Consider the following 18,261-nt stretch of genomic DNA (forward strand, 5'->3'; position numbering starts at 1 on the left):
TTAACGTTGTTTAAAACGTTCTTTAATCCACACAAATGAGACGGAGACGAGGGCGAATTCCAAGAAGCGAATTCACAGAAGTTCAAGTAAAATCAACCTTCTTGCCAAACAAAGGCTAGAATCAGATGTGTTGTTTTGTTAGTGTCTTATAGTAGTTATCAGTATTACCCCAAATAATGATTGTCATGTGGCAGTAGAGCAAAAGGACCTGTAATCTTTAGATATGGTATCAAAGATGGCGCTCCAGACCAGTAGTTATGTAGAGAAGAAGCAGGACCAAAAACATACGTAGTAATGAAGCAGGAGCTGCCGACAACCTGTTTCGCAAACAGGGTGGACATCAGGAATAGATGTTAGAGAGCCTGAGTTTAGTCCAGAGTGTGTGGAGGATTTGCATTGGATCAAACCATGTTTGGTACAAATAGAAAAGGACTGGACATGGTGCAGAATATCTTCCCATGTGGCATCCAGTCAAACTCTGTATTACCGTGATGAAACAGCTTGTCTGTGGGACCACGGTGCAGAAATAACCTTCCCATGTGTCATCAGTCAACTCTGTATTACCCTGATGAAGACAGCTTGTCTGTGGACAACGGTGCAGCAATACCTCCCATGTGTACATCCATCAACTCTGCTATAATATACCGTAGATGAAGGACAGCCCTTGTCCTGTGACCATTGCAGACAATAGCCTTTCCCCATGGTCATCATCAACTCATCACCTAGATCCTGTTCCCATAAAGTTTTAATAGCTGCGAATGAAGGATTGAAAGAAAATTTGATCATAGCTATAAGAAATATACATTTTACTGTTGGGGATGGTGGGTAAAATGCACAGTGGAGGGTCACAAGGAAGACTGGGGAATTGAGAGGTCATGTCAGGACAAAGCGGCACTTGTAGATATCTAGAAATGACTATTCGGAGGTGGAAATTTAGCTGAGAGTTGTTGGTATGCAAACGTGCGTCCAAATCCGTTAATATTACGTGAGTATTCTGAGGGCGAGGCTTGCAACCAAAATGACTTCTAAACTGGTTCCAGATCTTGAAGTGGTTTTTACTAAAATGTTTTTAGGTATAACTTATGTTAGCAGAATGAATAGGTGAATGTGACAAAGCACAGTGAGGATGGCATACATGAGGAAGATTCTATCTTCAACCATGCTGGAATGATTGTTGGTATCTGACGAATCCAGTACTGAATTACACAGAATTCCACCCGAGATAGTGCCACTTCCAGATGAAGTGAGATAATCCATTAGTTGCGGAAAAAATTTGGAATAAAAATAGGTATACATTGAAAGAGGTAGGAGAATATTAGGAAGGGTATTATTTTAACCTAATAATAGACCAGCTAAGATAGGGGAGTAGGCCATCGTTAAAATTTTCTCCACCAGAGTAAGGAGGAGTAATTAGCCTTTAAAGGTTGTCAAAAATTGTTCCCATGACATGACAGAGACTACTCTGAATGAAAATGTGTGAATTGGTATTCTGAGCTGCTGCATTTAATGGAAAAAGCTTTGCCTATAATACACATTTTAGGTAACCAGAGACTAGGCCAATGAAATAGACACAAATAGCAACAATGATCGTAAGATACATCGGGGTTTGAGTCATCAGCATAAAGTGAAACCCTTTGTTTTTATTGGCCTCTGAACACTCTCGTACATGTGGGTTGGATCTGAATGAATGTAACCTTGAGTTAATGAAGTATATCTGTAGAATGAGGATACCAGTTTGTGTGATTTTAAATCATCCCACTAATCAATCTCTCTGTTTGACAGAGACCATGTCCACAGACAGTACTATGCCAGCCCCAGCTCTCTGCCTCTTCCTCGATGGGCTTCGAGGGCCTGCCGGGCCGACGCAAGAAGAAGAACCAGCATCGAGACTAACGTCCGCGTGGCCCTGGAGAGAGCCTTCACGGTGAGAGACATGGACAGTCAGCGCATAGGAGAGGTTCAAACAACTCAATGCACCAAGTACACATGTCAATCAGGAGTCTCACCCGGGCAGACCTGTTAGTTTCTTATATACAAACATTATATTGCATATTTTAGCTTATTCATCATTCATATATTAACGTTTTGCTTCCTTATTGTGACCACCAATCTGGTTCATCATGTGACGACCAATACCTCAGAGCTTCTTCTCTCTAAGCTGAGACCTTGAAACTCAGATATTCCTTTCTCAAAACAAGGTTCTAGGGTACTGCCAAATTGCAGATACTGATAGTGAGGATTTATTCAATCAGTCATGTGAATGAACACAGAAATTGGGTCATTTAGAAAAGCACAAACATAAAAAGATGTCCACACAATATCACTGACCTAAGCCTTTCATAACAACTGTCATACAGGGAGACAGAAATCTTAAGCCTGACATAACATGTCTACACGGCTTTTCTGAGTTTTCTGCCCTCAGAAGAACACTTATCACCGTGATATCAGTGAGGTGATATAAGACTAGTGTCTGTTAGTTTAGTACTAATGTGTCCATCTCTGTCTTTCCCGTGTATCAGCAGAACCAGAAGCCTACCTCAGAGGAGATCCTGTGTATCGCGGACCAGCTCAGCATGGAGAAGGAGGTGATCCGCGTGTGGTTCTGCAACCGCCGCCAGAAAGAGAAGCGTATCAACCCCAACAGTGCCACCCCTCCCTTGCCCAGCCAGCTCCCCCAAGCCCCACCGACACACAAACCCCCCTGCTACAGCCCACACATGGTATGGCCTGACCCGCATGATCCCCCCCTCTCCCAACCTTAGCCATCACAATTCTCCCCCCTATATGAATGGTGTGTCCCGCATGTCATAGTGGATGTTCTTCTGCACCCRCTGTTCCAYTGTGCAGARGGTACTACCCAACCTGCATTGCTTTAGTGCTTTGCTATTACACGTTAATAATCCTATCCCATTTATCCTTTTTCTATTGGATACAGCTAAGTATAGATACTCTTTTAAATATACACTCTCCCCCTCTTTTTCTCTTTGTCTTTCTCGCCCGTCTCTCTATCAGATGTCCAGTCAGCTGTCCAGTCAGCTGTCCAGTCAGCTGTCCAGTCAGATGTCCAGTCAGATGTCCAGTCAGCTGTCCAGTCAGCTGTCCAGTCAGCTGTCCAGTCAGCTGTCCAGTCAGCTGTCCCAGGCAGTGACCAGCCTCAGTACCACATTGACCACCATGTCGTCGTTCTCCCCTCTGATCCCCAGTGGTCCCACCCACTCATCTCTCAGCTCCGCCTCCTCTCCAGTGACTCCTCCTCCTCCTCGCAGCACAGCCAGCCCAGCCCCTCCCAGCCACAGCACACTGAGTCTCAACACAGGGTGAGTATGCATACAAGTGTACACTGGGCCACTGTGCTTCACCATTGGTTCAGTACTCGGTTCACCTGCAGTTTGCAGCAGATGTTTATCACACCCACACATGATTGACACACACTGATCCGTGACACTGCTACTTCTGTGCAGCAGTACTTTCTAACCTGTGTGTGTGACTGTGTGTTTTGTGTCCACAGCTTATGGCGTTTGGGTAAAAAGAATGGTGACGTGTCTAACTACATCACCGATTTTGCTGCAAACTTGAGGTGAAGACAACAGAGACACACATACCTATACTGTACACCCACACACACACACACACACACACACACACTCTCTCTTACAGGAATATGATCGTCCGCACACCAACACAAGGTTCACAAGCAAGCATTTGGATTTGTAGCTCATAAAAACAAGATATGAATCAAGATGGTGTGTGTGTGTATCTGACCTGTGGGTTTCTCCTGCAGTGTGTCTGTGTTCAGGTCCCTGAGTCTGTCCTCTGTCTGTTCTGNAGTCATCAGCATAAAGTGAAACCCTTTGTTTGATGTTGCCTCTGAACACTCTCGTTACATGTGGGTTGGATCTGAATGAATGTAACCTTGAGTTAATGAAGTTATATCTGTAGAATGAGGATACCAGTTTGTGTGATTTTAAATCATCCCACTAATCAATCTCTCTGTTTGACAGAGACCATGTCCACAGACAGTACTATGCCCAGCCCCAGCTCTCTGTCCTCTTCCTCGATGGGCTTCGAGGGCCTGCCGGGCCGACGCAGGAAGAAAAGAACCAGCATCGAGACTAACGTCCGCGTGGCCCTGGAGAGAGCCTTCATCACGGTGAGAGACATGGACAGTCAGCGCATAGGAGAGGTTCCAACCAACTCAATGCACCAAGTACACATGTCAATCAGGAGCTCCACCCGGGGCAGCCCTGTTAGTTCTCTTATATACAAACACATTATATTTGCATATTTTAGCTTATTCATCATTCATAATTAACGTTTGCTTCCTTCATGTGACCGACCAATACTGGTTCATGCATGTGACGGACCAATACCTCATGAGGCTTCTTCTCTCTAAGCTGAGACCTTGAAACTCAGATATCCCTTTCTCAAAACAAGGTTCTGGGGCATACTGCCAAATTGCAGATACTGATGCACATGGAGTAATAAGGGTGATTACTGTGTGTGTTTGGGAATAGTTCTAAGTGAATGTGGTAGTAGCATAGGTAGTAACGACAGAAGAATCGTTGATATGAAAGAAGAGAGTATTATTTCCGAAAATGAGGCTATTCTATATGTATAGAAAGATACATATGGTGCATAGGTAGTAACAACAAGAGAATCGTTGAAGATGCACATGGAGTCAAATCAAATTTAATCAAATCAAATTTATTTATATAGCCCTTCTTACATCAGCTGATATCTCAAAGTGCTGTACAGAAACCCAGCCTAAAACCCCAAACAGCAAGCAATGCAGGTGTAGAAGCACCTGAGTAACAAGGGAGTAATAAGGGAGATTACTGAGTGTGTTTGGGAATAGTACTAAGTGAATGTGGATTTGAAAGTTGTGTGACTGATTTGTTCAGTCACTTGCATGAACACAGAAATTGGTTATTAGAAAAGCACAAACATAAAAATGTCCATCACAATATCACTGACATAAGGCCTTCATAACAGTGTCATACAGGAGACATAAATCTTAAGCTGACATAACATCTACACGGCTTGTTTTGTAGTTTCTGCCCTCAGAAGAACACTATAACACCGTGATATCAGTGAGGTGATAAGTATCTATTAGTACTAATGTGTCCATCTCTGTCTTTCCCGTGTATCAGCAGAACCAGAAGCCTACCTCAGAGGAGATCCTGTGTATCGCGGACCAGCTCAGCATGGAGAAGGAGGTGATCCGCGTGTGGTTCTGCAACCGCCGCCAGAAAGAGAAGCGTATCAACCCCAACAGTGCCACCCCTCCCTTGCCCAGCCAGCTCCCCCAAGCCCCACCGACACACAAACCCCCCTGCTACAGCCCACACATGGTATGGCCTGACCCGCATGATCCCCCCCTCTCCCAACCTTAGCCATCACAATTCTCCCCCCTATATGAATGGTGTGTCCCGCATGTCATAGTGGATGTTCTTCTGCACCCRCTGTTCCAYTGTGCAGARGGTACTACCCAACCTGCATTGCTTTAGTGCTTTGCTATTACACGTTAATAATCCTATCCCATTTATCCTTTTTCTATTGGATACAGCTAAGTATAGATACTCTTTTAAATATACACTCTCCCCCTCTTTTTCTCTTTGTCTTTCTCGCCCGTCTCTCTATCAGCTGTCCAGTCAGCTGTCCAGTCAGCTGTCCCAGGCAGTGACCAACCTCAGTACCACATTGACCACCATGTCGTCGTTCTCCCCTCTGACCCCCAGTGGTCCCACCCACTCATCTCTCAGCTCCGCCTCCTCTCCAGTGACTCCTCCTCCTCCTTGCAGTACAGCCAGCCCAGCCCCTCCCAGCCACAGCACACTGAGTCTCAACACAGGGTGAGTATGCACCTGCATACAAAGTGTACACTTTTGGAAACTGTGCTTCACCATTGGTTCAGTATTCGGTTCACCTGCAGTTTGCAGCAAATGTTTATCAGACCCACACATGATTGACACACACTGATCCGTGACACTGCTACTTCTGTGCAGCAGTACTTTCTAACCTGTGTGTGTGACTGTGTGTTTTGTGTCCACAGCTTATGGCGTTTGGGTAAAAAGAATGGTGACGTGTCTAACTACATCACCGATTTTGCTGCAAACTTGAGGTGAAGACAACAGAGACACACATACCTATACTGTACACCCACACACACACACACACACACACACACACTCTCTCTTACAGGAATATGATCGTCCGCACACCAACACAAGGTTCACAAGCAAGCATTTGGATTTGTAGCTCATAAAAACAAGATATGAATCAAGATGGTGTGTGTGTGTATCTGACCTGTGGGTTTCTCCTGCAGTGTGTCTGTGTTCAGGTCCCTGAGTCTGTCCTCTGTCTGTTCTGCTGCTAAACCTGCTTCTCTCTCTGTTTCTCCTCTGTATGTAAATGGGTTTCCTCCTGTGTGTGTGTGTGTGTGTATGTGTGTGTGTATGTAACACAGGAACAGTGTGATGGGAGTAAACACAGGGAACCAGGCTCTGAACCAAGCTCTCCTCAGCAACAACACTCTGGCTACTATACAAGGTGTGTTAGAGGGAGAGAGAGGTGTAGGGAAGGAGGGAAAAGAGAGGAAAAGGGAAATAAAGGAGGAAGAGAGAGAGACGGGGGGGAGAGAAAGTGGAGAGGGAGGGACAGTAATTTGAGGTACAAAGTGATAATAAAGGTAAGTAATGATAATGAATGCTAGACAGAAAGAATGACAGAGATGGTGAGAGGGACAGTTAGAGCTGATGAGATGAATGATAGATCATCTGATGGAAGAAACTGGAGAACTGGTGAGCAGGGCTATGACAGGGATGTCCCTAAACTCCAACATGTTCATCCCCATCTCTGTGTGTGTGTGTGTGTGTGTGTGTGTGTGTGTGTGTGTGTGTGTGTGTGTGTGTGTGTGTGTGTGTCTTTAGTCTGTCTTTCATTCTTTTTCTCTCATTCATCCACTTCTTCATTTAATCTCTATAGTAAAGTCTATAGTAAATGTAGTTATTTCACAGTAGGTATATTGACGTTAACTCTCATCTCTCTCCCTCCCTTCTCAGCCCTAGCAGCCAGTGGTGGCCAGCTGCCCCTTTCCAGTCTTGAGGGGGGCAGTAAGGTGTTGCTGGGTGGTGCAGGGGGGCAGGGAGGGGGTCTCCAGTCCTCCTTRTTCCTCAACCACCCCGCTTTCCTCCACATGGGCCAGAATCCTGGTGCTGGATTGGTCAGCGCTGCCGTAGCCAAAGCATCCCAGCCCTCCCCTTTCCCCTTCACCAGTAGCATAAGCCCCACCCCCTGCTCCCCCTCCCCTTGCTCCAGCCCCGCCTCTTCCTGCGACTACGATGAATTGGCGCACAGCCCATCCTCATTGGGAGYGGCTAAGATTGAGTGACACAGCCAAGCGCCAATCAGAGAGGAGGAGGAGAAAGGAGGAAACGACAACCTCGCCTTTCAACCAAAGCTATCTCTTTTCTCACTCTCGCCCTACACTCTCTCTCTCTCTCCCCCCCAGTCTTTCGATGCCAAAAATACACAGAATGAAAGAGAGGAGAGGGGGYGAGTCAGAAGTGAAAAGGGGGAGAAGGGGGGAAAGTGGAAGATTGAAACCAAAAATCTTTATCTATCCAAAGTGATGGAGGAGGCATCGTGGGACTGTTTAGTCAATACTGAGCGATATCGCACCTCTCCTTTCTGTCTCTCTTTCTTTCCCGGGAAAATAAACCAATGACAAACAGGAGTAGAGATGTGTGTCGAATCGTGTGAACCAAAAATGACAAAAATAAACATTACTGTGTGTTTTTAGGGAATGGTGGCAAGGACAGAAAAAAGAAGTGGATGATTTTTTTTGAAAAGCTGCAGGTCTGAAAGAGGAGGAGATGGGAGAAGGATTTTAAACCAAAAATGTACCTGAGGAGGAGAAGAGGAACACACGATGACAAAAAACAACAACCATACCAAAATCCCAGAAACCAAAAATACGGAAGGAAAAGCTTTATCCAAACTTGTACATACTGATCCTAACCAGGACCAGCACTCTGCTACACACACACACACACACACGATATCCACAGCCGATCACATTCATCCATCCTTCTGATTAGTCATCCACCCATCATGTCTGTCATAGTCTGTCACTCACATTCACTGCAATTATGTTGTTTCTGTGGGATATTTTAGATTGTTATAAATGGTTGATACTGAACGAGCCAAGCTTACAGGTGTGTAGTTTGTGTTTTCCTACCACTGCTTCTTTAAGTATCGTATCCTATCTCCCCCTTGCTTTCCAATAGTTGGAGTCTGTCATCGTCATCAATATCATCATCTTGTGCCATTTACTTCATGTTGTCAGAGATAATAAGAGACAAGAGGGAACAAGAGATCAGGCTTAGTGTAGCAGTTTCCAGCCTTGATAAAAACCTCTCTCTGTCGCCGTAATTACTCAACAAAATGACTCACTTGATGAAATAATATTAGACTTAGACTCAATGTAGTCCTTGTGAATGGCCAATCCACCATGATGACAGTATGAAATTGAGCATGATTGGAGATTGAAACTAGTAACATTGAGGCAAGAAAGAGGTAAATTAATAAAAATGTTAGTTTAGTCATGGACAGGTCTGTCTGATCTTGTCAATCAGCCATCTGTCTCGACGCGCAGTAGAGAAACAGAGATCAAAACCTGTTTAATGTTTAATATAGGTTGTTTTTATTGTTCATCCCTCCATCCATCCCATTTTCACTGTCATTTTCCACCCAAATCTGCCATTATTACACGTTTAAACCAAAGCATTTGTTACTCTTCAGAGGAGTCAGCCATGACATTAACACTCACATACTGTAGGGGTTGGGGACACACCCMAGCCCTCCCGCTGAACKCCCCTAGTTGACCCCTTCCATCTCCTTATGCCCGAGAGGGTCACTTCAAAAGGACAGAACCCTCACCCAACATAAAAGGGGTGCATACGGGGAGGGGATCGGATGGTGCGATGGGATCAAACATACAGAAAGAGGGYATGTTTTTGTAAGAGGATACCAAAAATACAAACCAAAAACGTCAGAAACAAACCAAAAAGAAACACAGCCAAATATGGATGGGGGGATGAGGGGAGGAGGACAAGGTTTTTACAGACTGGAGATGACACCTCTGTCTGTTATCCAACTAACTGGGCTTCAGTGGCCCTCTCTAAACTGTGTAGCACAGATGGACAGATGTATAGATAGGACAGACATCCTCCCTCTCCCCTGTCTTTCTTTCACTCCAAACTCAGCTCTTCTTCTCTGGTCCTGGATGGAGAAATCTCTAATGACCTCATTGAACTGAATCTTCAAAGTCAGTTTTTATTTTTCCTGTTTGTTGGTTTATTTAGTATTTGATTTGTTTGCTGTGTCTCTTGATGCTGTTTGTGTGCTGTTCTTTACTCATTTGGGATAATAACGTATTCGCTTGCTACAACAGCTCCTTATTTTTTCCTAGTTGTTCTAGAGATTTTTAATCAGGTGGTTGGAAAAATACTGTGAAAATTTTGCTTCCAGATTTTTATTAGATKAAAAAAAACTGACTGTCTTGGCAGAAAAAAGACACAGAAAAAGTCCAAAACAAGAGTTGAAAAGCAAAACGTGCAAACCAAACACCAAATACCAAACCAAACCAAACCAAACACCAAACCAAACCAAAAAGGCAGGGAGGGACTAGAGATGGTCTGACTGCCGTCCCTGCCGTTGCATTAGGGCTCACACTTATGATTGTGTCAATTTATCTGAAGTGTGTGRGTATGTGCATTGTGTGAGGGTGKGATATTGTGTGTGTGTGTGTGTGTGTTGTGTGTACACGTGTTCTAGAAAGAATTCAGTGGAGTTTACAAAGATGTCCTCCCTTGCACGTTTACCCCCATTATCACACACACACACACTTCGGCAAAAATTTACAGTAGAGTTTATAATGCATCCAAAGAGTATTTGGTTTGACACAGAAATACAGTTGTCAAATGAGAATCCTTAATGAACTAAACTATTTTAGATGTGGGGGTTTTAACCACGAGGTGAAACCTTTCCTCAACATTAACTCTTAGACGGAATGTATCTGTTAGTGCTTCTATAGATTTTGTAGAAAAAAAGATCTATGTTCTAATGCTTACTTATTGCTAATGTATTGAAAAACATACAAAAAATATCTTAAAAAACATTGATAATGACTTGATTTTAGACCAAAAATGTTACTCTCTCTTGATAWATATTTGGTTTATTTTTCTTTGTCGAATCATTTAGGACTTTTGATTGTACTATTTATTCATCTTAAGTTTGATTGATTTAAGRTTATATTGATTTCTTCTAACTATTTATTTGTTATTTATTTATTCTAGAGTCTTTTTACAGGGGATATATTTTGGGGTATATATTTCGAATATATATTACGGGGCTGTGACCAAAAATCCTGCTGAAGTACCTGCTCACCTCTTCAAACCAGYTACATGCAACCACAGGTCTCACGGGGCCTAGGAGAACATGGTCATGTTTGGCCACAGACTGCGACTACTCTTAAAGCTCTTAACGGGGTGGGGGTGAGCTCACTGAGACTCTTTTCAAACGGATGGGGTAAGCTTACAGGGGCCAGCACTGTGTCTACTTCAGTACGACCACCTAACAGCGTTTTCTCAGGCATTGCAGGGCAGGGAAAGGTCATGGGAATAGGAACGTCAGCTTCATATTGATGTAAATTTGAGCAACTCAATGTTTTCAGGTGTTGAATGCTGTCTTTCCTAAATATGGGGTTAATTGTCCTAATGGTAATGATATTACTAGTGATGTCCTTATTGTATTATCGATGAGTAATGACTGGTGAGATGAGAGGGACAGAGCATCTGGGTGTTTCTGGCTTTATGTGCTGTCTTGTGATGTTGTGTTTAGTTGAAGTGGGGATAGGGAGCCTCAGTAGGGTTCTACAGCCTTACTACAGTCCAGGATTGTTACTGGAGACCCACACCCAGGTGGGATCAAACCAGTCATGAGTGAAACTTTTAAAACATTGTATTAATAAATCTCAAAGCTTWAGAACTGGAGTTTGTTCCCATTACGATGTATACCATATACTTTGGACGGATCAGGTTAGAGGGATTTATATCCCGGATGTACATGTAGTCAATGCTGCCTATAAGCTAGTATATTGTATGTTTGAATATAGCCCAACGGTTCTGGAAGAGAGCTCTGCTGACAGGGATGGTCAGGCAGGCAGATTGTTCTTAAAGATACAGTGCTGTTCCCTCACAACCTCTCCTCTCCTCATGAGAAATACACTGAAAGCTTTAAACAGCTACCAAACCAAAAAACTAGTTAGAAGATGCATTGACTGGGGCAAAGGAACATGACAGAGGGACTTGTTTTCTTTTCTTTCTGTTTTTACTTTTCTTAATGTTGTTAGATTTTGTTTTCCACATCTACTGTAGGATGTTAAAGAGAGATATACCTCATATACTCTGATGATAAACCAAATAGATGAAAGCTTTTTTTTAAAGCGGGGTTCGTGTGGGGATCGGGGTGTGGGGTGGGACTGTGTGTACGTGTGTGTGTGAGTGTGACCATGGATGGCCAGAGCGAGGTTTGGGTCCGGCATAGTTCAAAGGTAAATAATGGGGTCAGAGGTCACATTTCCTGTGCCCCGTCCTAATCAGGAGACATTTTGGGTAMCAAGTTGTATGCCAGCCCTCTCGCTGTGGTTCCCAGTCCACTCCCCCACACACCTCCCTCTCKGTCTGGTCTGAAGAACAACCCCCCGCTCTGTACAGCCCTCTCTCCATCCCCCTCTCCCATTCTGCTCCCTCCCTGCTGAAACAAAACACTCTCCAAGTARAYGTTTTCCATAGGCACAGATCTAGMATCAGCTTACCTTCCTCCAAATCCTAATCTTAACCATTGAGGGCACATAACACTGGCCTTAGYTCAGTGTCTATGGAGCAACTTTGTCCTACTCCTTAACACAAAGCTTTATTACAGGGGCTAGCCTCTGGGTACCCAGCGTCTTTAGGTTATTGACTGGATGTTGTGTCCGTCAGAGATGTGTGTGGCAGRGAGCGCAGAGWGGTAGGTGACTGGGGAAGGGCTGAGACTGTGGTCGCTAGGTGACGCATGCATACACTCCCCCAAGGTGGAAGTCCCTYTTTRTCCCTTGCTCTTTCCTTCTATAATGAGGTGTAGATCAGTTTAGGTCCTCTACATCCTGGTAGGATGCTTCTGTGGATCTCAGGGTCTTAGGGATCACATGTAAAGTGTAYGTCCTTTCAGTAGGGATACCCCCCCAAGAGAATGATACCAAAGTTTATGCCCCACTGTTGGATARGGCACCATGCACTCACTCCCTAAAACCCTGCTGTTTACCAGTGTCTGCACTGTTGGAGCTAGGAACATAAGCATTTCGCTACACCTGTGATAACATCTGCAAAATATGTGTACGCGACAAATAAAATGTGCTTTGTCCATTCAGAGACTACACCTCTCCTATAGACTGAGTAGTCACCTGGCCATAGGTGCAGATCTAGGATCTGTTAACCTTTCCCAAATCATAGCTATTAGTGTAGGGAGAACACAAAACTGACCTTAGATTAGCACCTAGAGGCAACAAATCCTACTCCCTCTACTATAGCCTGGGTCAACATTATCACAGCAGAGTTTAGTCTGGAAGAACATCTCCAGACTTTTTTGGCATTAATCATGTTGTACATTTGTACAGTCTGAACATCACAACATTGATTCAGTTCATGGATTAATTCCTTGTAGTCTCAGCGTAGCACCTTAGCAACCGTGTCAAACGAGAAACAAAGGAAACTGTGAAATGTAGGAATCGATATTGAAACCTGGACTCAAGGATAGACGTAACATAGTAAATGTAAATCCGAGACAGTGTAATTAGTACATGTTACGTTTGGTATGAGACCAGGCTGGAATGTATTTAAATTTGAGCAGAACAGGCAATGATTAACAGTTTACTGATAGATGACAGAACATAGTGTAGATGTCAAGGCAGGAGAAAGCAAAGGGGGACAAAAAGACAAGATCAGGAGCAAAGAAAACAAAAAAGGAGGATGACTGATATTCCTCAAACCTACTCACTTCCATACTTCCTCTCTTTCATCCTTTCTTCTGTCTTCATTCTCTCTCTTGTACAATACAGCTTCAGTCCAAAGTTCCTTAAGCAAGACAGCAAAGTCCGATCGTACAGAATAAAACCAAAGAGTTCGACATTCCTCCTCTCTTTCACAGACAGCCACTGCATCCCTCTTTCTTTCTCTCCTTTCTGTCTATTCATCTCTTTTCTGCTTCAACCCCGTCACCTAGTAATCCAGTTTCTGACCTCAGCTATATCAATGATGATAATAATAATAATAATAATAATAATGATGATTAAGATAATGATAAAAATGTATATTTTTAAGTATTTGTCATTGGAAAATTACCTTAAGCTTCTCGTAAATATGATGACGACAATGAAGACGTTAATGACGTTTCTCTTGGTATCTCTGTAGTTGTTCTGATCTTTTTTGAGTTTCGTCCTTTTTGCTCGTGCTGCCAGAGTAATTCTGATGATCCCATGATCCTCTCGGAGTTTGCTGACCCTGTCCTTTTAGTTCTGTCTGTCTGTCCCTTACCACTGTCTGTATTCCTGTCTGTCTGTTTGGATTCCATGTCGCTCTCTGTGTTCGTTGGGCAGAGGGAAGAGCTACATGTTACAACCGAAAATGTGATGTTTGTGGGAGAATTCTGTACGAGTCGTTAAGGAGAGTTTTTCCAGGGATTTCCAGTCTTCTTTGGTGGTTTGTGGGGAGGGGTTAATAAACGGAGGGGGGAGGGAAAACTGTCATAACTGCTATAACTGTTCTGTGGAAATAAGTCCCCAAGATGTAGATGTGTGTGTGTGTGTGTGCGCGCGCCTCAAAATGTATTTCATCTGTTAGATAAGCAACAGGTTTGTAAACATTGGCTTGATTGGGGATTTACTGTTAGTCAACATGTAGTTAATTTCCCTCTGTCTGACCTTCAACCTTTGTTGTTTGTTTCCCTATCCGTTTTAGTGTGTGTGTGTCCTCATCCTCTCTCCCATCATTTGTTCTACCATCCTGTGTCTTACATCATGTGAGCAGTCCTCCTCTGTTCTCTCCCTTKTCTCTCTCTCCCTCCCTTCTTCCTTGTGGTAGCAACTTAGCCTTTTACTGTGTTTATCTTTAAAACAAAAACAAAAAACAAGAAAAATATCTATTTTTGTTCATAGTACAGTGTTGTTCATTTAAAGTCATTTTTGTAACTGAAAGTGTTTCATTCATCCAAATAAAAACAGGAGACAAAAACTGTACAGATGATCCTGGCCTCTGGTGTGTTTAAAACAGTACACTCTAATATCTCTAGATCACTTTCTCATCTCTATTATAGCTCTTGTTTTAGAATGTTTGTCTGGCATTGTTTTGTTCTAGCACTGTGATAACCCTGAAGGTCTTAAAGGAAATTCAGCTCAACATGCTCTAGCAGTAGGCCACCACTAGGTGTCAGCTCAACATGCTCTAGCAGTAGTGCGTTGCTTGCGCACACACACGTCGCTGACTCGCTCTGGTCGCATTCGTTAGTGCCAGCCCCCAGAAGTCTGGGCATTATGTAACACGGTTTAAACCAAAGGGCACTTTTTACCTGTGGCGTTGTGTCGTCAGGCCAGGAGTCAGCCATGGAAGTTAACACTACAATACTGGTGGGGTTGGGAACACACCTAGGGCCCTCCGGGAACCCCCTAGTAGTTAAGCCTTCCATCTCCTTATGCCTGGGAGATCACTCAAAAGGAAAACCCTCACTCTCACAAAAAGGGGTGCATACGGAGGGATCACGATGGTGCGATGGGATCAAACATAACAGAAAGAGGGGATGTTTTTGTAAGAGGATACCAAAAATACAAACCAAAAACCGTCAGAAACAAACCAAAAAGAACACAACCAATATGGATGGGGGGGATGAGGGAGGAGGACAAGTGTAGGTTTTTGGAGCTGACACCTCCATCTGTATCCCAATCTAGCCCTCTCTAAACTGTGATGGACAGATGTATGGATAGATGATGGATAATAGGACAGATTTCCTCCCTCCCCCCTGTCTTTCTTTCACTCCAAACTCAGCTCTTCTTCTCTGGTCCTGGATGGAGAAATCTCTAATGACCTCATTGAACTGAATCTTCTAAGTCAGTTTTTTACTGTTCTGTGTTGGTTTATTTAGTATTTGATTTGTTTGTTGCTGTTCTCTTGATGCTGTTTATGTGTTGTTCTTTACTCATTTGGGAAATAACGTATTCATTGCTACAACAGCTCCTTATTTTTTCCTAGTTGTTCTAGAGATTTTATCAGGTGGTTGGAAAAATACTGTGATTTTGCTTCCAGATTTTTATAGATAATAAAAAAATGACTGTCTGCGAAAAAAGACACAGAAAAAGTCCAAAACAAGTTGAAAAGCAAAACGTGCAAACAAACACACACAAATCACCAAACCCAAACAAAAAGGGCGAGAAGAACTAGAGATGGTCCAACTGCCGTCTGCCCGTTGCATTAGGGCTCACACTTATGAATTGTGTAATTTATCTGAATGTGTGCGTATGTACGTTGTGTGATGGGTGTGATATTGTGGTGTGTGTGTGTGTGTGTGTGTGTGTGTGTGTGTGTGTGGTTGTGTGTGTGTGTGTGTGTGTGTTGTGTGTGTGTTGTGTGTGTTGTGTGTTACACGCTTATAGAAAGAATTCAGTGGAGTTTACAAAGATGTCTCTCTTGCACGTTTACCCCCTTACACCCACACACAACACACTCGTACTTTACACACACACACACACACACACACACACACACACACACACACACACACACACACACACACCAACACACACACACACACACACACACACACACACTACTGTACACACACACACACACACACAACACAACACATACACTTCAGCAAAAAATTTAGTAGAGTTTTATAATGCATCCAAAGAGTTTTGGTTTGACACAGAAATACAGTTGTCAAATGAGAATCCTTAATGAACTAAACTATTTTAGATGTGGGGTTTAACCAGAGGTGAAACCTTTCTCAACATAACTCTTAGACAAGGTATGTGAGTGCTTATATCCTAGATTAGAAAAAAAGATCTATGCTAATGCTTACTTTTGCTAATGTTAGTGAAAACATTACATAAAAATCTTGAGAAAAGACTAGTAGATGATTACTTATTAGATTAGAACCAAAAATACTCTTAATATTGGTTATTTTTCTTTTGCGAATTCAATTTAGACTTTGATTGAAATTTACTATATCGATTTATATTGAGTTATTGATTTAAAGTTTTATATTTGTTAATTTTTCTAACTATTTTATTTGTTATTTATTTATTCTAGAGTCTTTTTACAGGGGATATATTTTGGGGTATATACAGTGGGGCAAAAAAGTATTTAGTCAGCAGCACAATTGTGCAGTTCTCCCACTTAAAAAGATGAGAGAGGCCTGTAATTTTCATCATAGTACACTTCAACTATGACAGACAAAATGAGAAAAAGAATCCAGAAAATCCACATGTGAGGATTTTTAATGAATTTATTTGACAAATTATGGTGGAAAATAAGTATTTGGTCAATAACAAAGTTTATCTCAATACTTTGTTATATACCCTTTGTTGGCAATGACAGAGGTCAAACGTTTTCTGTCAGTCTTCACAAGGTTTTCACACACTGTTGCTGGATTTTGGCCCATTCCTCCATGCAGATCTCTCTAGAGCAGTGATGTTTTGGGGCTGTTGCTGGGCAACACAGACTTTCAACTCCCTCCAAAGATTTTCTATGGGTGAGATCTGGAGACTGCTAGGCCACTCAGGACCTTGAAATGCTTCTTACGAAGCCACTCCTTCGTTGCCCGGCGGTGTGTTTGGATCATAGTCATGCTGAAAGACCCAGCCACGTTTCATCTTCAATGCCCTTGCTGATGGAAGGAGGTTTTCACTCAAAATCTCACGATAATGGCCCATTCATTCTTTCCTTTACACGGATCAGTCGCCTGGTCCCTTTGCAGAAAAAACAGCCCCAAAGCATGATGTCCCCCCCATGCTTCACAGTAGGTTGGTGTTCTTTGGATGCAATCAGCATTCTTTGTCCTCCAAACACGACGAGTTGAGATTTACCAAAAAGTTATATTGGTTCAACTGACCATATGACATTCTCCCAATCTTCTTCTGGATCATCCAAATGCTCTCTAGCAAACTTCAGACGGGCCTGGACATGTACTGGCTTAAGCAGGGGCACACGCATACCACCCTGCATACCACTGGCTTTGCTTCTGAAGCTAAGCAGGGTTGTCCTGGTGCAGTACCCTGGATGGGAGACCAAATGCTGGCTGGAAGTGATGTGGAGGCCAGTAGGAGGCACTCTTTCCTCTGGTCTAAACAAAGATCCAATGCCCAGGGCCAGTGATTGGGGACACTGCTCGTGTGTAGGGTGCTGTCTTGCGATGGGATGTTAAACGGGTGTCCTGACTCTCTGAGGTCATTAAAGATCCATGGCACTTATCGTAAGAGTAGGGTGTTAACCCCGGTGTCCTGGCTAAATTCCCAAATCTGGCCTCAACCATCCGTCACCTATATCATCCCAGTTTACAATTGGCTCATTCATCCCCCTCCTCTCCCCTGTAACTATTCCCCAGGTTGTTGCTGCAAATGAGAATGTGTTCTCATTCAACTTACCTGGTAAAATATACGATAATAAAATGAAATAAAAAATAAACACGTCTGCGCTGCAGGATTTGAGTCCCCTGGCGGCGTAGTGTGTTACTGATGGTGGCTTTGTTACTTTTGGTCCCAGCTCTCTGCAGGTCATTCACTAGGTCCCCCCGTGTGGTTCTGGGATTTTTGCTCCACCGTTCTTGTGATCATTTTGACCCCACGGGTGAATCTTGCGTGGAGCCCCAGATCGAGGGAGATTATCAGTGGTTTGTATGTCTTCCATTTCCTAATAATGCCCACAGTTGATTTCTTCAAACCAAACTGCTTACCTATTGCAGATTCTGTCTTCCCAGCCTGGTGCAGGTTACAATTTTGTTTCTGGCATCCTTTGACAGTCTCTTGGTCGTTGCCATAGTGGAGTTTGGAGTGTGACTGTTTGAGGTTGTGGACAGGTGTCTTTTATACTGATAACAAGTTCAATACAGGTGCCATTAATACAGGTAACGAGTGGAGGACAGAGGAGCCTCTTAAAGAAGAAGTTACAGGTC

General features: G+C 43.3%; 2 protein-coding genes across 2 annotated transcripts; both read left to right on the forward strand.

Annotated features, from left to right (window-relative positions):
* Positions 1 to 235: 235 nt before the first annotated feature.
* Positions 236 to 3,581, forward strand: LOC139026148 (POU domain, class 2, transcription factor 2-like). The gene is made up of 5 exons (XM_070441446.1): positions 236 to 288; positions 1,783 to 1,924; positions 2,520 to 2,720; positions 3,097 to 3,317; positions 3,509 to 3,581. Exons 1-5 carry the CDS (start codon positions 236 to 238, stop codon positions 3,579 to 3,581), a joined length of 690 nt encoding a protein of 229 aa, XP_070297547.1.
* A 400-nt stretch (positions 3,582 to 3,981) lies between these two features.
* On the forward strand, positions 3,982 to 11,498 carry LOC112076762 (POU domain, class 2, transcription factor 2-like). The gene is made up of 6 exons (XM_024143443.2): positions 3,982 to 4,150; positions 5,151 to 5,351; positions 5,644 to 5,852; positions 6,053 to 6,121; positions 6,467 to 6,549; positions 7,062 to 11,498. The coding sequence occupies exons 1-6, from the start codon at positions 4,007 to 4,009 to the stop codon at positions 7,388 to 7,390; spliced, it is 1,035 nt and encodes a 344-aa protein (XP_023999211.1). The 5' UTR covers positions 3,982 to 4,006; the 3' UTR covers positions 7,391 to 11,498.
* The last annotated feature ends 6,763 nt before the right edge of the window (positions 11,499 to 18,261 follow it).

This window comes from Salvelinus sp. IW2-2015, unplaced genomic scaffold (genome assembly GCF_002910315.2).
Source record: "Salvelinus sp. IW2-2015 unplaced genomic scaffold, ASM291031v2 Un_scaffold4002, whole genome shotgun sequence".
NCBI lineage: Eukaryota > Metazoa > Chordata > Actinopteri > Salmoniformes > Salmonidae > Salvelinus > Salvelinus sp. IW2-2015.